This window comes from Photinus pyralis, unplaced genomic scaffold (genome assembly GCF_008802855.1).
Source record: "Photinus pyralis isolate 1611_PpyrPB1 unplaced genomic scaffold, Ppyr1.3 Ppyr1.4_LG7, whole genome shotgun sequence".
NCBI lineage: Eukaryota > Metazoa > Arthropoda > Insecta > Coleoptera > Lampyridae > Photinus > Photinus pyralis.
The window spans coordinates 1,011,772-1,035,353 of NW_022170738.1; the positions used below are offsets into that span (position 1 = coordinate 1,011,772).

The 23,582-nt window shown below is 35.3% G+C and overlaps 1 protein-coding gene and 1 long non-coding RNA gene across 4 annotated transcripts in view; one reads left to right on the plus strand and one right to left on the minus strand.

The window, feature by feature from the left end:
• Nucleotides 1-636: 636 nt before the first annotated feature.
• The window catches only part of LOC116176281 (sortilin-related receptor-like), an 81,560-nt gene continuing 58,614 nt past the window's right edge, over nt 637-23,582 (minus strand). For 2 of the 3 annotated variants that reach the window (XM_031494773.1, XM_031494774.1), the window contains exons 2-7: nt 2,316-2,472; nt 2,124-2,255; nt 1,571-1,921; nt 1,314-1,522; nt 792-1,266; nt 637-740 (exon numbers count right to left, since the gene is read on the minus strand). In XM_031494773.1, the coding sequence (XP_031350633.1) occupies nt 709-740; nt 792-1,266; nt 1,314-1,522; nt 1,571-1,921; nt 2,124-2,255; nt 2,316-2,445 (1,329 nt within the window). In that variant the 5' untranslated portion in view covers nt 2,446-2,472 and the 3' untranslated portion in view covers nt 637-708. Of the gene's footprint in view, nt 741-791; nt 1,267-1,313; nt 1,523-1,570; nt 1,922-2,123; nt 2,256-2,315; nt 2,473-22,973; nt 23,549-23,582 lie in introns of those variants that run through there. The other variant, XM_031494772.1, reaches the window with a different exon arrangement.
• LOC116176282 lies at nt 16,244-16,955 on the plus strand. The gene is made up of 3 exons (XR_004146418.1): nt 16,244-16,448; nt 16,494-16,676; nt 16,871-16,955. It is a non-coding gene; the product is annotated as an uncharacterized LOC116176282 (long non-coding RNA).

The window sequence follows — 23,582 nt, forward strand, 5'->3', positions numbered from 1 at the left end:
ATTAGAGAGAAACTTCCTGCTGTCAATGAATAAATTAATTTTTTATTCAATGATGCTGTGGAGTGCTGCAATCGCAGATGTCTATCTTATAGGTATTTACACTCCAGAGCTCCATTTGTTTATCGACATCTTCAGGTTGTAATTAGACTTTGTTGATTTGTGTGGTATACCTTCACGTTTTATACGTTTAGGGCCTTGTTCCACCAAAACGGCGTTTAATCTATGATTACCATACACCCATCCAGGCTCCAGCAAAGAACATCCAAGCGGCGTGCGGTGATATTTTGCGTTTTTAATGAAGTTAAGGGAAATGAATATCGTGGCACAACAGAAAAATGAGCAGGAATTTCATGAAAAATTAGTAGATGCAAATGGGTGTCTGGTACAGCGTAGCCACATCGCCGTCTTCACATTGGTCACTGAACCAAATGTATGAAAACACCTTGCTTTGATGGGCAAATAATCGTGTGGCTGTCGTGCAGATTTGGTGGTAACAAATGCAATTTGATGAATAGGTGAAAATAAAATTAAGAGCCCTATACTTAATTTATTTTCGAATATTAAGAGATTTTGTCTTGCTACCTTGGAATCCTCCTTAAAGTCACATAATGGGCACATTACAAAAAATTACCCAAGAAATAAAAAGGCGTCTATTGCGATTTACATATTTGGTATTGTAAAACTGTCTAACCAGCAAGTGTCGGCATATTATACACTTCTTCCATTCACAACCGGGCATCCTACAAATAGAAAATGACACCGCCATCCAGCTTCGCTATAGCGTAACTTACTACACACTGAGCACTGCTTCTCATCAGTTCCATCACCACAGCCATCTCTACCAGAACATGCAATAGCACTAGATCGACATCTTCCATTTCCGCATCGAAGTGGGCAATAGTCAATCAGTCTCCTTCTGGCTCTCCCCTTGCATATGTGAGCCGGTTCATCGCTAGCATCACTGCACGATATTATGGCATTGCAAAACTCGTACTCCGGTATACATTTTCCATCCTTGCATCGGAAGGTATTGGCTGGACAACCTTTCTTCCCCAGCGCCTGGCAGTCAACCTCGTCTTCTCCGGACGGACAATCTCTGATACCATCGCAGCGGCTAGCTCTCGATATGCAGTGACCTGAGGAGCTACACTTGAAAGCCTCCGTTGGACAACTGTCACGTGTACATTCTTCGTCGGAACCATCGGAGCAATCACTCCTGCCGTCGCACACGAAGAACCAGCTGATGCACACACCGGTGCTCCGGCACTAAAACTGATAATCAGTGCGTGCGCATTGAAGGAAGTGCTGCTCACCTGGAAGGTACCCCTGATGCATCCTCGTCTGCGCGCAGAACAGCCGAAAGTTTCATTTGTCTTACTTATGCAGTCGCACACGCCCGAAATGCATTTTGAGGCCGGGTCCGCAGATCTGCATTGCATATCAGTCACACATGGCAGTCCCAAGCTAACCGCACCGTATCCGTCGTTAATTCGACTACGCGACTGCTGAGTTGTTGGAGATTCTAAAAGAGTCTAATAAGCGAATATGCACCTACAGTTGACGTAGTTACCGGAAGGTGGGACGGTGGATGTTCGTAGGGTTATTGGCGTTTTTAAAGGAAGGGTTGTTAGAGGTATACTGTTATCTTCTTCGGGTGAACTGTTCAAGTCGTATGTATGTGTAATTTCATTGGACGTTATGTCTTTAGTTGGGGGTGGGGTAGTTGGAGACGTATCCTGTGGAAGATTAGTAGAGTATGTAAATTGAAATGCCGACCGTACGCACGAATCTCCAACTTGACGTAACGGCGAATTACATTGACAACGTCCGAAAAGGTTCGGTATTAAAAAATCGCAGTGACTGTCGGCAGTCCATAAGCGGCAGTGCGCGTTACTGTAACACACATTTCCTGGTCGTGCAGCTGAAAAAAGAACCCTCGTAAGTAAACAGTTGTACGAACAATCCGATCATTAATAAAAGGAAGTGAATCAAAGGGAAAAAAAAGTATGATGTAAGGTTGATGTCCTGAAGCGAGCACAGGCGACATACTAATAAGGAATCCGTAAGAATTTATTTCGTTACGTGACCAAATTTTTAAATGAAAGTAAAGTGCAAAAACTTACGACCAAGACATGTATGCTTTCGGAATTGTAAAAAGCCGTCTACACATCGGCATACTCCTTCCAAGCAGCTACTATTCGCGACTCTCATTGCACACTGATCTGGTATTATGCAATCGTATCCCAGTAAAATCGCTGAAATTAAATTAAGCGGCTTACTAATTTTAATTAATTACCAAAAATGGAAATACTCACATGGCAGACACATAGTTTCGTTAACTTTTGCATAGTAAGGCTGGCAGATGCAGTGTTTGTGCGAGCACTGTGATCCGGATATTGTCTCTTTGCATTCCCAGTCATTGCTGCATTCATCCCCTAGTTTCATTGAGGTAGTTTCGTAAATGAATAATACCTGAAATGTAACTTAATTATGTTTGGCCAAATTGAAAAATCAAATTCGTTTTAAAAGACATGAAATGACATTTTCAGAAGGTAGCTTTGGGGATAGATGATCTGTCTCTTAAGCCTGAGACTATATTTCCCTTTTGAAACCTTTAAAAATTAACAAATACTGATACAATGTGTAGGTACACCTGTTGGTGTCTAATATTGTGAATCTAAAGAAATGTTTTTATAAAACTCAAAAGTATGATTTTACCTTATAGTGCTTGTGGTAAAAGTAAATTTATTTAAAAAATAAAACATTTGGTAAGATTTTCGCTTCTTTTTTTATTTCCTTTACCCTAAGAAAATAAAAACAACTCTTGGTATGCTTCTGATAGATAATTTCGAAGCCATGTAGACCTATGTGCTTTATGGGATTAATAGAGGAATATTTTGGACCTAGACCTGATGATCAATTGTTGGAATCTCCCTCCTTACAAATGTTTAAAGAACAAACAAGACCGCAACATTTCCCTTTACAAGACAGGAGGAACGGACAAGGGAGACGGGTGATCCATAGGGCCGTTTCTTCTTCTTTTGGATCACATCACGCATGGTTTGCAAAGTCGAATCATATCGATTTCGCGTAATTAAATTTAAAAAATAAAAACGGGTGGGTAACTAATGAAAACCCCGTTCAAATTATAGCTGATTTGGCACCTTGTCCCATTTAAAAATTTGGGGAGTTGCAAGCGTATTCGTGTAGTAGATGGTTCCGACAAGTTCTGGGATTGTGAGGCATTGTTTCTTCTTCTATTGGGATAAAATCACGCATGGGTTGCAAAGCCAAGTGATATCGGTGGCGCTTAGAGTATCGATGTAATTATCTAATAAGACCCCATGGAACAATATCCCGAGCATTGCACCATAGTTTTACCATGTTACAGCGAAGCATTTAATCAACTGACTGATTCCATCTTTTCTGAAGAAGCGCAAAATATCGTTGATTACTTTGAATACATTGATAGGATGACTTACCAGGAATAACAGACGAAGAACTCTTCATTATGAACTCGATATGTGGAACTGTGACAAAAGAGTCCAGCAGAACCTCCCAAAAACAAATAATTCGGTAGAAGCCTGCCAGCGTGCCTTTGAATAGATATCAATTGACTTACAACCCTCTTTCCTTCATCGTGTACAGGTCAATTTTTGGGATAAAATGCAATATTCCATTGCTACAACTTAAAACTATTTTCGGGGAAATAAGTATAAAATTTCTAAGAAAATTCCTACAAAGTTTTCCATAGTGGCTAGGAAGACAACCCTTCTAAAACGCTAAATGTTCCCTAAACACATTTCCAAACGATTTTTCGAAAAAGGTTCCTCGGAAAATTTTTAATGGGCATTTAGAAAAAAGTTTCTGAACAGTCTTCTACTGTCTATATTTCTACGAAAATTAGTAAGAATTTTTCCAAGAAAGTATGTACATTTCCAAGTTTCCCGAGATGTTTTTAAGACTTCTAAAAAGATTTCCGTGTAGTTTTCTCAAATAAGCTTTCAAGCTTTTTGTGAAGATTTATAGTGAAGTTTCCTATACTTCGAGTAGATACCTGAGATTATTCTTAAGAAAACTATAAGATGTATAAAATGTATAGGAAAATATGAAGGAGTTGTAATGTCGAAACATGCTTGTAGGAGAGGGAGGGCGGGGGAGGTGTTTTTTAAGAAGGTTTTCAGGAGAAAAAGTTCTACAAAGTTTTCTAAGACTCATTCCAGAAATATTACGTAAAATGTTTCCGAGTTCAAAAGATTATTTCTGTTTTTTTAATAGCAAGATTGGTTTCCTTTCGAAAAATTCCCCTAAAAAACAGATACACTTTTGGAGGTTGTATGAACTCCGAGGTGACCCAGATGTCAAACGCAGCCGTAACACGAATGAGAGTAATCCTACGCTATGGGTGAACACTGAACATTAGGACCAAGGGGAGTCTTCTTCGCTATGAGGAACAGAACTCGACTGAATTTCTATTTCATCGTGACTACAGAGACGTTGGAGGGGGGGCTGCTGATTAAATAGCAATCCGTCGATCGGGATTAATTAAAGTAGACAAAAAACCCAGAAAAAGCGGCAGAGCACCTCGGTGTGATCCCACGGAGTCATTGGATTTGACCCACTTTCAATTGGATTGTTACATGTGGTATTTATGTTAACTGTGTAAAGTTTGAACCGAATAGGTTCAAACGTTTGGCAGAGACAGAGAGGCGTGATCCTAAGGGGTCATTATGGATTTGACCCATTTTCAATAGGCTTATTACTTGTGGTATATAGGCCAACTGTGCAAAGTTTGAACCAAATCGGTCCAAGCGTTTGAGAGTTATCGTGTTCACGGACAGACAGACAGACGAACACCATCGACTCCCCTATAAAGCTTGCATCGCTTTGCTCTGCCGCTTAATAAACTACACGAGAAGTGTCGTGTTCGAATGAACAAGTGCGTTCTTCATCGGCATCTCTTGCGCTAACCATCACTCATTCCAGGGATTGTTTGATATGATGTCGTTTATTGTAATTTATTTTGATTTTTAAATTTAATAGTTGGCGATTTTAGCGCCCCCTTTAGAAAGGCGTCCAGGACACGTGGCCTACCTAAGCCACCGTTTTTTTTCCATACATAATAGGATCATCCGATGAACTCCGCGAGTAGTCATCTCTCGAATTTCTATTACAATCATTTCATCAAAAGCTCTTCTCACCCTAACTTCCAGTTTTTCACTAAAAGCAACTGGTGTGAAATAAATTTTTATTATGGCCCCACGCATAAAAGTCCCGTGGCTTTATATCTGGAGATATATAGGTCGACGCCGCGCACCTGTAGGACCAATTCAAAAACGTTCAAAGGCATATAAGAATCGTGGGTAGAATGAGTCGGCGCGCCATCAAGTTGAAACCAATGAGAATTCTCATAATTGCTAAAAATAAATTCCTAACGGTCACAATTTTAGAAAATCTAAAATAAAACGGAAAGTGTAACAGGTAGACATAGGACAGGAGTCGGCAACCTATTGAAACGGAAGAGTCAAATGTTACAATTTACAAAATTTCCCGGTTTTTAAAAAACCACTAAAAATTGTCGATTCAATATTATAGATCCTGCAACCTGGTAAAAAATATAACATCATCATAGAATATAAAACCTATTGTAAAAATGTCAACTATAGATGGTTGTGCATCTACAGAAATTATTTTTGAATGTACAGGGGGTTCCAGTTTTACGGTGTCAATAAATAACTGATATATTTCAATAGAACATCCTGCATCTTTTTACTTGTATCAATACCATTTGTTAACGTCTACATGGAAACCTATTCACTTTTTGGGTTTTTGTCAATGTTGCCAACGTTTTCCGAATAGATCCCTATAAGCAAGCCTATAATAAATCGTAGTGACCTTGATTTTGAAGTTAAGAACTACAATTGATCAATAATGTTAATCCGAGTAAAGGCCAACACTGTCATAATGAGAAAGGGATTTAGTGAATCAGGGTGGTAAAATGTACAAACTTCAAAGTGCCATAACTATTCTTTTACAAATTGAACTACCACTATTTATTTCACTACTCGATTGTCTTTTGTGTTCTCTTCAATTTTGATAAGAGGTGTCCTGTGCTTAAAGAGACTTAGATTAGATTATCCATCATTTTTCACAAAAGTAGGTACCTGCCCATTAATTAATTGCATATTTATACCCCAGAGTAGGTGTGATAATAAAAAACAAAAGAATGCCAGAGCGTCAGTAGAGATTATTTAAGTTACACCGCGAATACATAAATAAATGATGACTTTTGTTAGTCTTATTGTCGACTTGTATAAATAAATATGAATAATTTGGTTTAACGTTTGTTTTACATATCAATTTCACCCACGAATGGACAACCAGAAAAGAACTCCTACCTTTACCTATTTTGCGTGTATGTCTTATTACACTACTGAAGCTCTATTTTCTAGTGCAAAGAACCAAAGAGTGTGCAAATTTTGGCCTGTCCAAGAAAACAAGGCAGTGCGAGCATAATGAAAAAACAGATTCTTTTAATGGAGGACCTACTGACAATGAAAAAAGAAAACACGTACAAGAAAAAAACAAAATATTTTAGTATACTAAAAACGAATAGTAAATCATCTTCAGCTTTATACGGAGGAAGTTGTAACAGACAATGGAGCTTCTGCACGAAACGATTGACCATGGCTTGAATTAATAATGAAGTAGCTCCACAAATCCATAAAAAATTATAAATAAGTATAATCGAGATTAATAAGTTACAAACTGCAATGAATTTAAATGAAAAGCCTGTTGGCTAATTCAAGTTTCATTGCTCACTGTCAAGTTGCTAACTGTAAAACAATGAGTATTTACATAATACAAATTCGGCGTAGCGGTATAAAGATTCGTACGCGTTCTAGCTTTTTTATAGTCACCCATCTTCGCTCGTTTCGTTATTATTCGAAACGGATAGTTTCAAGGAAGATATTGCATAAACATCTAGGTATAACACGGAGGAGCGTTTTGTGAGAAAATCCAATCTAACGTGCAAAGCTGTAATTTAAAATAGCATTTACGTGACACGGTTGCAATTTAAAAATATAATTTATTTAATTATAGGCAAGTTCGTCATTAAGCCAAAGCCGGGTAATTGCACGGTAAGCATCCTGTATTATGGTAAAATGCAGTTTTATTGTTATTAAATCCAACGGCTCAAACCGATGCATACAGTACCTGCGATTCTGTCCGCACATCTGTCAGCTTGTAAAACATTAATTTGATGTAGAGACTGTACCAAGGTTTTATTTGCCATACCGTTCTTGATGATTCTCTCATTGTTAAAACATCTACATTTATGGGTTTTGGTAAAATGGTGTAGATGATGGTTTCAGTACAGAGCAATACCTATAGGGTGAAGTATTTCACAATTAAAATTTGAATAAATAGTAGATATGTCAGAAATATAAAACATTAATAATGATAATTTAACACATTATCATGCAGCAGAGTTGCGTGAAGAATTACAATTATAACAATAGATGTTACTGAACTGTAAATTGGGCTACTGGTAAGGTGCTGTTGAGGGATGGCTGTAATTGAAGGAAAATTAACCTTGTTAAAACCGTTACAGGGAAGTGAATCACGTGAAGTGAAAGTTACTTTACCTAAGTATGAGTTTTTTCCCAAGCAGACAGATATGACCTAAGACCATTAATAAATGTTCGGGAGGTATGAGAGTTTGATGAAAATATTGAAGACAATTTATGACTGATATGATATATTGTACCTATAGACTTATAGAGTTCTTTAGTTGGAAAACGCACAGAAGATGAGATTGCAACTCACATTTCAAAACTCAAAAATCTTTAAAACAAAAATGACATTTTAGGAAATAAGAAACCAATTTTGTGCTTATGAAACACTATAAAAAAATAAACGTCTATGAAAGGAATATGCTGGTTTCCTTTAGTCTGTCCTGTATTTGCTGCAAATGCACCTCGCCCTGTTTTTTCGATTAATTCAGCTCTTTTTCCATCTTATGGACGGTCATCCGGGACATCTTTTGCGATCTTTACCACTCGATCATTGGTTCACATAGTCACTCGATTCTCTCTTACATTTGACATTTCGCATCTTTCCCTTATATTTTTTTTTATTTCTCCCACGAACAATGTGTGTCTGTGATGTTTCGTATTGGAATACATGGTTGGTGCAGGTCTTGCATATGCTTGCTATCACATGATGTCGTAGAGGTATCCTAAAATTACGGGGAGATTCCCTTTACGAAAGAATTCGAAAGAAGAGGCAAAAAAAGATTTTTCCTATACTCAAAGAAATAGTTGGTGCTAAAGGGATCACGATTTGAAACCCTGATGGAAGCCGATAAACAAATATCGGAGGAACACTCTTCAGTTTGGTAGATAATGATCTGCAACACTGGCGCCAACAATGGAAAATTCGAATAGAGCGGGATCGGGAAGGGGATTACTTTAAAAGTATATGAGGGATAGGTATAACCTTCCATTCTTACCAAAATTCGACTACACCAATATTTCTCGGGAAAACACTTTTTCTTATTAATTTGGGTGCGTAGAATCCAAATCAATTTGTATTTTTTCGATCAGACTTCTCAATCAAAAGTTATAGACTAGAAACCAATTTCGAAAAAAAATTCAAAGGGCTGTAACTTTTGAACTAGTAGCCCAATCTTGGAACTGTTTGAAATTATGGATTCTACAGGCCACATTCTATAAGAAATTTTTTTTCCGGGTCTCAAAAAAAGATAGTGTATGGGCCAGTTGTATATGATCGACTAAAGTATAGTTAATTAAAATGAACTAGAAATTGCATTTGCTTCATTAAAATGTGAAAATAATTAATTTTACTAGCATTCTTGGTTTCCTTCTTGGATTCCTGATGCTCCTACAAGTAAGAACGTAAGCTCAGTGTTCGCAAGGAAACCAGAATGCTATTATTAGGACTTCGAAACAATGTGGACTACTTACTAGTTAATGAAGAACCTGTTGTTTTCAAACTGGATACGCATCGATTCTGAGGAAATGGAACCGGGAAGATTTCGTTGGGCGGCTGGAGACCATCGCCGTCGAGGTGTACGAGCGCGGTTAAAAATTCGTCGGATCTATACGGTTCGCGGTAGGGGGTCGCCGTTCCGGCTCGAAGGGGAGAGGGGGTTTCCGATAATTACCACAACTTTCGGCAAGTTCGAAAAAATTCCTGCAACATCCGTCGGGGTAGCTGCCGGAAGAAGCGAAAAATCGAAATTTTTGGAAATAAAATTTGTAGTTCGAAAAAGGGACGTAGCATTCCGATTTTCTGGAGATCGTGGGAGACGCGGAGGGCCGTATTCGTGCGGCGATGGGATTCGGGGGTTAATTCGAATTTGAAAACTGCGCGACCCGGGGTTTTTCGCATCCGAGATCCCCGAGTCGAGGGGTCGCGGGTCGCTCTATCATCCCCCTGTGGATTATTATACCATTACCCTTTCGAGGTCTCATTTTGCTCATAATTTTTGTTATGTTTCAGGTGACTCTTACAAAGCTCTGCGAAGGCCAGGATACGAAACTATTTAAACTGTAAATTAGGTAGTACCATTGTTTAAAAGTATTTAAACAATGGTAGTACTAATAACAATCTTTACTGTAATAAATATTTAGAAATTTGTTTTGCGCCTTATTTGTAGGCGTAAAAAAATTATTAATGGCATTTTCCATAAGAAGTCAATGTGTTAGAAAGAGAGAGATGCCTTCGTACCTATGTTTTTTCTCTTTCTAACACATTGAACTAATATGCAAAGTGCCATTCATACAATTTTTTTTAATAAATGTGTTACGTTATTGGTTTTGGGGCGCCGCAAGCTCTTAAAATCCGAAATAAAAAATCCAGGTTCGTATATTTACTGTGCGAACTACATAATAGACCCACTTACTTATTTAATTAATGAATGCTTCTCAAATAGTTACTTTCCAAACGAACTGAAAATCTCTAAGGTAGTTTGTCTTTTCAAGGGCTATAGTGCCTATACAGCACCGTTGTCTATTTTTTAAAAAATGTTTGAAAAAATTTTAGCCAAACAGCTAACTACATTTTTAGAAACAAACACAGTTCTCTCTTTGCGGCAATTTGGTTTTAGACAATCGAAATCTCTAACGCTTGCTCTTTGCGACATTTTAAACAAAATTTCCCGAGAACTTGACAAAGGAAATAAAGTTTGTGCATTATTTTTCGATCTTCGTAAGGCATTTTATTGCGTTGATCATCAAATCCTACTAGAAAAAATTGAAAAATATGGATTGAGATTGAGAGGTAGTGTGAATGAATAGCTTGCTAAAAGCTACTTAACCGTTAGAAGGCAAAATAGCTGGAATATTTAAACATAACGTGCCAATGCAAGGAAATAGATGTCGGGGTTCCCCAGGGCAGTGTTCTGGGACCCTTACTATTTATTTTGTATTGTAATGACTTGGGTCAACATATGTCTACTCATTACACAGCTTTTGCTGATGATATAACTTTATTGTTTTCTAATAAATTTACAAGTTCCTTAGCAAAGACATTCAAAATCGATCTACTCAATCTTGAAATTTAGACAAAACAAACTCTATGCAATTCTATTCTCGTCAGCATCTTTACACTGAAAGCCTACTAAAGACAAAATTGCAAATCACTCCAACAAATATTAAGTTATTAGGAATTGAGCTTGACTTTTCTTTAAATTGGAAGAACAATATTAATTCACTCGCGAAAGATTGTACCAAAAATTGTTAGAGGGAAATTGAAGAGGGCCCCAAAAACCTGAAACGGGAAAATTAAAATCTGACATCACAGGTGTCTTCTACGTAAAAAGTTGCCGAAAGAAAGTTTTTACAGATTAAAAAAAAATCATAAATAAAGTAATTACAAGATATTTTCGGAAATGCATAATTTCAGCTTTTTTCTTCTCCAAAACGAAAAGAGAATCATTTCAAAGCGGCATTTATTTGAGAACTAAATTTTATAAAACTTTTCCTATTTAACCGACTTGCTATCTCCTACAATTTCCGAGATCCCAATGTAGAGAACTCAAATTGGGACGTATTCAGAAGTATTATGCAGATAACGATAGCTCTGCCTTAATGACCTTTGGTACTCCGTGCTCAGTCCCTGAGGTATTAAAAAAATTGAGTTTTTTGGTGACCTACCCGGAATTTAAAGGGTGTTCTAGAAAGAGCAGCTCTATAATATAAAATTCAACAAAACCAAAATACAGTTCAAAAAAGAGGCTGTTATATTTATGACACATATTTTTTCAAAGAAAGGGATAGAAGTAAACAAAAAATATATTAATGCAATTTTAAAAATGCCTGTTGCAAAGTTGATGTCTTAAGATTTTTAGGGGTGGTAAAATATATACCTAATCTTTCCAAATTGACTGAACCTTTGCGAAATTTGACTTTGGAGTGGAAAGAGATGAGATTTATTATATTTGCTAATTAGCGCTCCTGTGTTGTCCTACTTTAATTCCCAATATCCAATCGAAATTGAAATTAATGCATGTACAGATGGGGTGGGAGCTTGTCTATTGCAGTAAGTTAAACCAAAGGCGTTTGCGTCTCTTGCTTGACAAAAACTGAGCAAGCTTACGCTCAAATGAAAAAGAGACCCTGGCCATCCTTTTTGCTGTAAACAGTTTCATTATTTCGTTTATGGCATGACCACAAAAATACATAGTGAGCGTAAACCGTTAGAGGTAATATTTAAAAAAGACCTTCAGTCAGCATCAGCGAAACTTTTAAGAATGCGATTGGAACGACGGAAGTATGATCTTAACATACAGTATACAGTGTGTCCCAGATCGCGTGGGATTGCATGGGTAACTTTGTTATTATTAAAGATAGAGAATTGGTTAAATGGGCAATGTTTTGCAGTTTTGGATGCTTATTTAAAATTTCCTTATGGAAATTCAAAATGTCGCATAGGTTTGTCGTAAATTCAAAAAAACTAAAATTGGTCATTTCCTTGAATGTCTTATATGACCAAAAGTATGAGAGATATAAAAAAAAGTTTTATATAAAATTGACTGTCTTTGATACGCTTAATTTAGAATTGATGTCAAAAAAAAATTCAAGATGGCCACTTTAGAGGAACATTTACCAACTTCCTAAAGTTAAATGGGCGCCATGTTGGATTTTTAGATTACTTGATAGATTTTTTAATTCTCTTTTCAACGAGCTATTATAACATAAGATTGAAAATAAGATACCAGTTATATTATCGGTTTTTTATTTTAATCAAGTAGTCTGTGATGAATTAAAAAAAACAAAACAAAATCTATTCGAGGCAACAAAACAATGAAAATAATTACAGCAAATGTTTCAAATACTGGCCATTATTAGTGAAACATACTTCAAGACAGTTTAGTTTAGGCAACGTGTTGCCATTGATTATTATTATTATTATTGTAGTGGTAGCTACTTCCACTTTACTTTTATTTTTTAATTAAGTACTTACTTTTATAATTTAATGTACTGTACATAATTCGTGAATTGTGACCTGAGCAGACAGCTTGTTGATAGGTAGCATAAACCAACCCTTTCTTCGAAACATACGTTGTCGAGAAAAATCCTTTAAGGAAGTTTATTGGAGAATTTGTAAATAATGGTGAGCAGTTAAAGATCCATCAAAGATTATCGGTGCAATTACATGAGTTCTCATTATGCCATAAAATACATTAATTTAAAAAAATATCAGTTGATTTCGGCGTGAAGCTACAACATGTAGGTTTTCCTATGACGAGTAGTGTTCATTATACCTATGTCGACTTGAACACTCCGCAGTTAGAAAAATACGTTAAATATGTTAGTTTCGATATTTTTGCGGATAAACCACCTACAAAATGTGACCTGGGACAATGCATCAATGATAATACATTGTGTAAAATAAAGAGAAGTGTCTTGAAATGTGTTTAACTGGATAATGGCATGACATTTTTTCGAGGGGATAGTTTGTAGTTATATACCACCATTTGTAGGTATGTAAGTATGGATAATAAGATAGTCAATAAGTGATGTTATAAAAATCAAAAATTTTTTAGGCCTACTTATATAAAATTTTGGAGGGAACTTAATGCCCAAACCCCCCCTCTCATGAGTGCGCCCCTGATTTTTTTAACATCTGATGTAATTATTGTCATTGTTTTGTTGCCTCGAATAGATTTTGTTTTGTTTTTTTTAATTCATCACAGACTCCTTGAGTACATTATAAAAACCATTGATATAACTGGTATCTTATTTTCAATCTTATGTTATGATGGCTCGTTGAAAAGAGAATTAAAAAATCTATCAAGTAATTTAAAAATCCCATATGGCGCCTATTTAACTTTAGAAAGTTGGTAAATGTTCCTCAAAAGTAGAAATCTTGAATTTTTTTTGACATCGTTTCTAAATTTAACGTATCAAAGACAGTAACTTTTATATAAAACTTTTTTTTATATCTCTTATATTTTCGATGATATAAGACATTCAAGGAAATGACCAATTTTAGTTTTTTTTTGAATTTACGACGAACCTATGCGACATTTTGAATTTCCATAAGGAAATCTTAAATAATGCAAAACATTTCCCATTTAACCAATTCTCTATCTTTAATAATAACAAAGTTACCCATGCAATCCCACGCGATCTGGGACACGCTGTATACCTAAGCCAGGAAATACAAAATGGATGGATCTTTAACGCGCTGTCTCAGCCCAAGGACAGAGAATGACATAGATAGTTGGCCTGATCAAAAATATAAAATTCCAGATAATGTTAGAGTCTATTATTTATATTATTATCTCAAGGAAAAATTCTAACCCAAAATCGTTTTGAAACCCTGTCAATAATGACCCCTGTTATCACTGACAGATTGACATTAATCAAAAATTCTATATGAAAATAGAAATTTTATATTAAAATACAATTTCGGGTACTCGTCAGTAAAATGACACTACTTGACTCGGGAAATAAAGCACTCGGTCCCAAAGGGGCCTCGTACTTCAATACATCCTTGCGAGTTATGCGTTATTTTCCTGATTTATATGCAAATAACTATTGTGTCTGAAAATTTGTTATTCTTATATAAGATCTCAAAATACATCAATCCAATACTTTAGCCCATTACTAAGCAGCGAGCTTTCCTGGACCGAAAGTGGTCCGGGATAATGTTTGCCGGCCTACGCCATCAAAATATATCTAACAGTATTGTCAAGAAAACAATTTCATAGGCCATAAGATGGTAACAAAAAATTCTTATGCATTTATAAAAATTCCTTGATTTATAATAATGTTGTTTGTGATTTCATAAAAAATAGTATGTGTACCTCGTAGTAAAAGCACATTCCCGGACTCAAATGCTTGTTGACCTCGGCTTAACGCCTCGGCCAACAATTTATACTGTCGTCCGGGAATGTATTGCTTTTACTACTAGATACACAATGTACTATTATTGTGCGGGAATTACAACAGATATTGAAAAGTTGTAATATTTGTGAGAATTTTCCGGAAAAAACTTTAAACAAAATATCTTGTCTACAATACCTCAAAGGCCATGGGAAAGTGTGGGTTCAGATATTTTTACTTATGGAATATGAAACTGTAATTCTTGAAGAAGACACAGTCGTTATATGTGTTACAGGATTATCAGGCTAACACTATATACGAAGAAATCTCGTTACCCTCATAAAATTCATTTAAAAGGATTTGAACCCGAATCTTGTTCTGGGTCTTCTGATAGTAATGTCCGTGTTGCACTTAAGCCTGATGGAATTGGTGAACATAGTGATAAGTTGATACGTATTCCGTCACGAGAGAAGCCTTCAGTTGTACCATCAGATACAAATTCAAAATTAACTACTTTTTCAGGCAGAACTATAAAACAATCACAACGGCTAAACTATTGACTTATGAGGGAAGATGAATAATAGTGTATTTAGTATAGGTTGTGAACATTAGAAAAATATGTAAAGTATCAAGATATTTATGATCTTGATGTTATCGTGCCTAATGTAATGACCTAAATTATACCTACTTGATTAAAATAATTACCCAGTATACAAGAATGCTTTTTTGTTCAATTAATCTAATCCATCTCCAATGATCACCTAGTTACCCAAGCAACCCCACTCAATTTCGGACACTATATGCTCTTCAAACGCGTCTTTAGAACCTTGGGACAGTATATCACAAGTGAAGTATATGCCCAGTCCGCAGTCGAATACCTATCTGAATCCGTAAGAAACAGTGGCGAGGATCTACATATTATTAGTAATTGCAATTGTATCAAGTTAAAATTTGTATCGTGTCTTATTTCGAAATATTTCATTAAAATTGATCAAAGTACACTGGATGTTCATGTATTTATGGCGGCCAGTATACATTTCTTCAGTGTAAGGCCCGACTAAATAATCTGGATTATCGATTTTTCCTCTCTTTAAATACTAAATTTAAAAGTATAAACATTTTGAAATGCCTTAAGGATATGTTTTGCATAAGTACAAAATTCGTATATTTAAAAATATAAGGGTTGATTTAGCCCCGCTGCTCCTCAGCCAGGTCTGCAATTCTGCGTTTAGTTATTATTGGAGAAATTTTGGAAACCTTTACAGGGTGCCTCAAATACCTACATACCCAAAAATGTCTAACAGCTCTCGGGATATACACAAATCTCAATTCTATCCAAATATATATGGAACGAGTGTTTGTTCAGAGTAAATGCAACTCCTTTCTGATGACATCAGCGTATTAACATAGTGATTTCGGAAAATACCGATTGCTCGAACAAGATTCTGTAATAAGCATCTAGCAGTACCAGTTTCATCTGAAATATTGGTGCTATTAACTGCCAACGCAATTATTAATGAAAAAAAGTGTCAACGACCCTGCGTAAACATAGCATAAATTTAAATAAAGAAATTAATAAACAAACTGGTAGAGTGTAATTGTTACACTTTACAAGTACTTATACTTTGTAGTTGTTAACGGCATATCCTTTAACGTCTGGTACTTGACCGTAAGTATCACCCAAAATTATACCAATTGAAAAATTTCGCAACCGTGAAGGATGATGTGCCGTGCACCTACGCAAATTCCCATAAGGCAAATAACATATTGTGAATATAAACACGACACGGCTAATTTAGTAGAGTTTTTAATTATTGTATATAGGAAGTGCATATACGTTCTACCGAATTGGTATCATTTAAAGTTAATTAGGCACATCATTGTTACACTTTTATCAGATTTTTAGGTCAACCACCTGATACCATAATACCAGCTAGAAAATGTAGTAATTTGAACATGTTCGTGTGAACCTGCAACTAGTTAGCCTTAATATATACCTACTAAGTACCAGTATGAGTACTTGTTACTCCACACTTTCAATGGTCGCAAAGATCAAAACTGTGTCAAATTCGTAAAATTAGTATATCGGTAAGTTTAATCCATTTATGAGTGGAAGTAATTAATTTTCTCAAGGTGGCAATAAAAAAAGGTAGAACATTCCATTTAGAAAATTGATTTCGCGCCGTCCAAGAAGAATTGCATAACTGTAACGTGGAAGAAGTAAATTTGCACCTATATTCTATAACGGAAGACTGTATTGGACATCTGTTATTCTTTGAGATAACTGCGAGATGAATATCCTTTTTTAAACTATAGGTATTGTGTGCGCACTATAAATTTGTAATTTGTGACATGGTAATTATTAGGACAACGAATATCTATTTTAGATTGGTACGAGAGATTAGGCGCGTTAGCCCAGTTTCTATTTTGAATTGTAATTGTTACATATTCCCTGTTGGTTTTGCCGCTGTTGGTTAGAACAAATTAACACACTTCCTTGTCTTTTACAGGATCTATAGCAGCTTTCATTTGGGTATGGAGAACCCAAGTGGCGTTCAAGGCCAAGGAAACACAATGTCCCTAATCCGACGCCCCAAAGTCGAAATTGTTTGCTTGTTTTTAAGTATCCACTTAGTTTTATTATAAATGTGACGAAGAAGGAAATACTGTTACTGTTACTTTCAATAAAATGCAGTCTTTCTACTATTCATTTTCATTTGAGCTACATGAACTTTCCAATCAGAAGAGGGTTCATGGATCCCACAAGCTGAAATGTGCGACATACCATTATTCTCAAAAAAGAGCCAAAACACGGAACACCGAATGGAATGTAACCAGCTTGTGCACATTCGACAGAATGACATCGGATAGTTTTTCAAAAAACAAAATAGTTTTTAAAGTAGTTGTCCAATAATATCAAACCCCAACTTTTGAGTTTATGAACATAGTAATATAACCGCATTCTTAATTATAATGCAATAATCATTTTCATCTCGCTATCTTTAATTAGATCTTTCTTGTGAACTTGCCCAATGTTGCCAGACCACATGCTGTAAAATTGCACTAGAACAGAATCGAGGTATGACTATGAATATAGCATTTTTTATCTCTCTCTTTTCACAAATAAAATGTTTGCAAGGTTTTGAGGTTTCTGTAAAAATTAAACATGTGACTAAAGTCCTTTTGCTCGTTCTGTAATGCTTTAAAACATTGCAATATATGTATCATTTCTAATTAGTCTGTAATGAAGATCCGTATGACCCAAATATCCGCTTAACGATTTTGATCTCTGATCTCATGAGCAAATGAAGTTAGAGAACAAAAAAAAAGAATTAAACATAACGGTATAACGGCTTCAGTTCCAAATGAAAGCCAATGCCTCTCACTCTATTTAAACGAAAGCGGATCTGACTTGAAGATACACAGTCCTACAATAATTAATTAAAACATTTTTCAATTTACTTTTACCATGGACAAAAAATACTCAATCTACCTCAATAAAATGTGGTTATAAAATTCAAGTTTTAGCTTGAACCTTTGTTTTTCAAACGTCCAAAGTTGATCTAGGCATCTAGGCAACTAGGCATTTCAAAAACATCGAAGCTTGATTGCTGATTTCGGTTCGAGTTTTGAAATTGGGCGGTTTCATTTTGAACCTCAACACCTCACATTCGAAATTTGAAACTTACTAATTTAATTCCTAAAACTTCTTAAATCTCAAATGCTGTCGAACAACAGCTTCAGTTTCGGATTGAAGTTTCAGGCTTGAATTACGAAGCTTTAAGTTTGCGGACTAAAATTTGTAGTTTGATGTTTAATACTTGGAACCTACAATTTTGACGATTAAAGTTAAAACCTAGGCATTAAAACCTTTCGAAATTCAGATGTATACCCCTCTTTAGGCTCTTCAGTTTTGAATTAAGTTTGAAGCTTGTAGGAAATTTTGAAAATGTAAGAGTAAATTAGTAGACAGTGAATGCTAAAAGACACTTACTAAGCGTCTATTGGCAAATACAAGTGACAATTGGCAGATACAAATTACAAAGTGCCATTGGGTAAAAAATAACTCTTACGTGGTGGTGATCCTTCCATGATTACCCAATCAGTGATTTTGTTGTATTTGCACATACAGAGTGTTTCTAAATATGATGTACCTATTTTATATTTTATGACAAAAAGTGCATTATCGATCTACAGGGTGTTATAATTTCGCCATTTCTTAAGTTTTTTCTTTATACTCGTATCTCCTGCAGATATTTGGCTCAAATATGAAATATAAGTTACGCTGAAGGGCTTTACATAATTGGTCGTGTCAATGGAGAATTTACAGAGTGATGTTGTTTCAAGAGTCATGTTCCATTTTCTACCCCTGAACTTTTTGGTGCGCCTCTGGTATATTGTAAAATAAAAAATTAATTCTCCGTTTTATTTTGAAACTTTTTGGTCTCTTGTAGTTTTTTCGAGAAAAAGTTAGCTAATGAAAGTAAATGCTAAAAAAATCAAATGAATGAAGATAAATTTCATATCAAATTAATGATAAACGATTGTATTTTGTAGGCATCAGTTCGACAAGTAAACACTTACCTATAAGTAAAGTTATCAGAAATATGTTGTAAATTCCAAAAATCTACTAAAAAGTACGGTATTCCATTTAAAAGAATTAAGTTAGGTAGAGCCACCTGGCGATGGCGCATTTCATTTAAGAATTGTTATCACAAAATATATGGCCCTAGTCTACAGTTCTAACAAAGTTTTAAGAATTTTAAAATCTGCATTTGTTCCCGAGATATCGCTTAATTCATATTTTGCAACTGCAAATACTAAGGCGAAGAAAATGCTTGTGCAAGTAAGCAACATTGGTGATAACATACTAGTTTCACCCGGAATAAGATTTTCCTTTCATTCAACATCACCCATAGAGGTTAGAGAAATACTGTGTTCTTTAAAAAATAGTCAAAAAGCAAGCATTTTTGCCTAGAATAGATATCAGTTTCAGGGGATGATTCATTGGTGTTTCTAGAGCGTCACAAATTGAGGTGTAGTCCAGGACGTAACTGTCACTTCTTTTATAAGCTGCGACTACCAATTCTGTACATTTCATTCAATGTGACTTAATTAATTTATATACAGGGTGGCCCATTTATCTTGAGACAGTCGATCATTGCGGAAACTAGCGGAGATATCAAAAAATGATTTTATGATTTTATGGAATATTCTTATTCTACATCGGAAAATAATGAACTTTCGTAGGAAGCGTTTTTCCTTTACACTTACTATTTTTTGAAGACACTCTTCTAAAAACGCTATTTTTGGATTGAGCTAGGAAGTTGTTTTGTAAAGAATTTGGCACTTTTTTTTTAAATAAGTCGGCAGTTTAAAGCATTTACCGAAGCTTCACTTTTTTATGTTTTTTTTGCCAAATTTCATTTACTATAATGTGTCCCAGATTGAGTTTTGTGTCTTCAGGCTGATTGAAAAGTTCTTAAAAAACTGCGAAAACTGCCAAATTAAAAAATAGCTCTTTAAATATAAAAGTTCCTTTTTTTGATAGAACACACTCAAAAATACTGGGAAAATGAAATTCAAGGTGGATATAAAATTGTTAAGCCGTAAAAATAGTTGTACTGTTCACAATTAAAGATAACTAATAAGCAGCTAAAGAATAATTACTTAGTTGATTAAAAAAAGACGAAATCTGCTGGATTCAAGTATGGAAATAGTTAATTTCACTAGTATCCTTTGAACATCGCTGAAAATTCAAGTATTCAGGCTCTCAATGATAATTTAAACTTGAAAATATGCATAGTAACATAACTTTTCATGATCTATTGAAAGAAAATATTATCATGACCATTTCACTTCCGGTTTCACCGGATGTAGTTAGCAACTTTCTTGTTTTAAAGACACCCTGTATTTTATTACATTTTTGAAATTTACAAGGAAACTCAAAAGTATTCAAGTTATTCAAGATTCTTTAAAATTTAGACCTTTGACTGCTTTGTACCTATGACTCAGTTGATTGAATTTCAAAACGTCTGCTCAAATCAACAATACTGACTTGATGCTACATGAAAATGATTTAAATTTTGATCGCCTTTCTACAGGCTGTGTTAATACTAATGGTCAATTTTCATTACTTCAAACCTAAAAAGTTGATTTTTTCGAAATCAACATGATCAACATGTTATTGAATTGATACCATTTTATTCGGATTTTCTTTTTAGTAGTGGGCCATGAATTTATGACAATGGAATTAAAACAAATCTATAGTGACACTACAGTACTCGATTAAGGTAGCAGACTCGTTTGCCATTTTGGAGTCCAAATCTGTGCACAGAAAAACGGTTCAATGTGTCAAATCTTATCTGCATTAATAAACGTTAAAAAAATCAATAGGACATGCAATGTTTTGCAAGCGTTAAGTCAGTGTCAGTGGGTTCCAAAATGGCGTACGAGCCTAATTAATTGACACATTATTATGGTCACTTTTGTCCCTCTACAAGATGCCAGTTTTAAATTATAAGTCAGACGTTTCGTCTCCGGTTAATCACCATTAACTTTGTTTTTTCTTATGGAAGCCATTTTCTTTTTTTTCAATTTCAAAACGCCATTTTGTTAAGTATCAAAATACAAATATATCTCTTACAGTTTCCGAGATACCTATACCCATGGTGGCTCCCGCATTTGAATCACCCTGTATATGGTCCGCGGATTCCGATCCAATTCCCTGGAAAAGTGGCATCTAAAAACTCGAAAACACTTCCGGCATTATGTGCAGGCACACCATCTTGTTGGTAATGCATGCATAGTAACATATTCCTGCAGAGGCGGATCTTCTGTTGCAGGAACAACAGTATTACGTAAAATTTAAGGGTCGGCGTTGAACTTTACTTGAGACACTTGGAAGTGTAGGTACTTTCTCTACCTATTCAAAAGAGAATTCTGATCGCAACAGTAATGTGAATCTGATTAAAGAATGTTCTTCCTGATCCTTTAACGTTAGCCATTCGCAAAACTCAATTCGTCTTGGGAGGTCCCCGGGTTGCATCGAATAATGAAAAGAAAACGGGCGATAATGGTAGTTTCTTAGGATGCAGCTAATACTTAAGCAATTTCCGCGTCTCTCAAATAATTAGTTGGGTACGCCGTGAAATATCCAAGGATTTTGACAAAGCCTCATTTTCAACAATGGGTCTTGCTCTAGGGTAATTCTTTTGGAGGTATAAAGTTTCCAAAATTCAAACAATTCGAATGGTATGATCATTAGGACGCGGTCTGTCTTGATATCGATTTATCAATGAATGTACGGCAAGCACCGAGCACGTGCTGCGATTTTGTCCATTTCTGTGACTCATTTTCACCATTATTGAAAAACTTGTTACCCTATAACCATTGAAATAAAGGACTATACCTATAACATGTCACGGTCCACTACTAAAAAGAAAAAGAATGGTATCAATTCAATAAATGGGAATAAATCAGAAATTGTTAAAGATAGCTGTAAAAACATATAACATCAAAATATGCCAATTTATATTCTCTATCAAATGCAATAGTAAGAAAATGGTCATTTCATTTGATAAAACTGAATTTTTACTCTTTGAACTTTCTTAAATTTGGATATCCATATAGGCGCGGTTGTACGCAACTGAACTTTTTTTAAGTACACTAAAAGAAAGCACCATTCTTTCTCTATGCACTGGTAAAGATGAGTTGCTGTAACTACAACAGTTTTCAAATAATCAATTTCTAGGTACAGTTGTCCGTCTGCAACCGCCAAGTCAAAATAACTTAACCATAAATTGTAGATATCGACATGTCTATGAAAAGAACTGAAATTTCACGTAGAATCCAAAAATGCAATAAAAAATAGGGGTTGTCATTTACAATAACGAAGTTACTAGATCCTTCCGATATTTTCGGAAATGCCACCATTTCGAAAATGTTTTACATCGATTCGGCCTTCAGAGTAACTCCTACGTACACATTTTCAAAAACCTACCCTAGAAACTAAAGCTAAACTAAAGCTCCCCTATGTTCAAGCTTTTATATGAAAGTCAGATTTTTCTGTGAAAGAAATTTTTGAGTTTGTGAAGAGTATTACACCCGAAGCTGAACCTTTTTTTCCCTTTAAACATGAAATATCTACTCCAAAAAAAAGAAAAAGACAAACATTTTTATGCCCTGTACAATAATTACCTACCCACTTTGTTTTATTTAAATGATCATATAATTCAAGCTAAAAGGTGTATAGGAGGCATGATGTTACTGGATTAAACTAATCTTGGAAAAAGATGGTGAAAAAATAATATAAGAAATATCAATATATTTACCTTGAAATGGTATGAGAAATACGTTATGTCCCTTTTTTGGCCCAAAATCAAACTTTAAAGGCAGGCTACGACGTAAATTAAAAAAAGCTTAGCCCCTTTTGATGAAAGTGAATAGCTTTAAAATCAATTTGAATTACACCGAATAATGTTAAAAATTGAGGTATTTTTTATAGTAGAAAGGTACGTTTGATTCACTAATAGCACCTCAATGTATTTTTAAAATGTGTCAGTTTGTCAAAGACAAAAATGTGCAAAATTATTTAAAAAAAATTATACTTACTAATAAGCACGAAAGACTAAAAATTCTAAAACTCATTTTGAAGTTGAAAATTCTTCTTACACAAACACAAAGCGCGCGTACTATAATAAAGCGTAAAAAAGTTGCGAGTTCATTTAACACATTTCAGTCTTCCAGTTCAATCAAAGTAGCTTTCAGAATCACATACAAGAAGTAAACTTTGCATGCGGCAATGCTTATACCAAACTAAACCAACAGACCGACCCCTCTTCTATGACATCCTTATAAGATTCAATCCCTCGCTCGTTGTACACTTCTGGATTGCTCTTCATTCTTCGTTCGTATTGGTCGAAAGAGCGCTGCTGCTTTCGAATATATCAGAATCTGATCGATCGAGTTCCCTTTCAATACGCAATTTATTTGGCATATGTCACCTTTGTGGCCACCGTCGATATTTACGGACGAAATTGAGAAAAACCTGCTTTCGGGAAATGCGTACGCGAAGCGATCGTTGACTTATGCAAATGCTTGTTTCATCCTTAACGAATACGTTAGATTTACAAGCGCAGCATGAATCGTAAAATCATCGCAATAATTGGAGAATTTTATCGGCGCGGCGTCGGTGGCGTCGCCCGTCGAAAATTGGTCGCG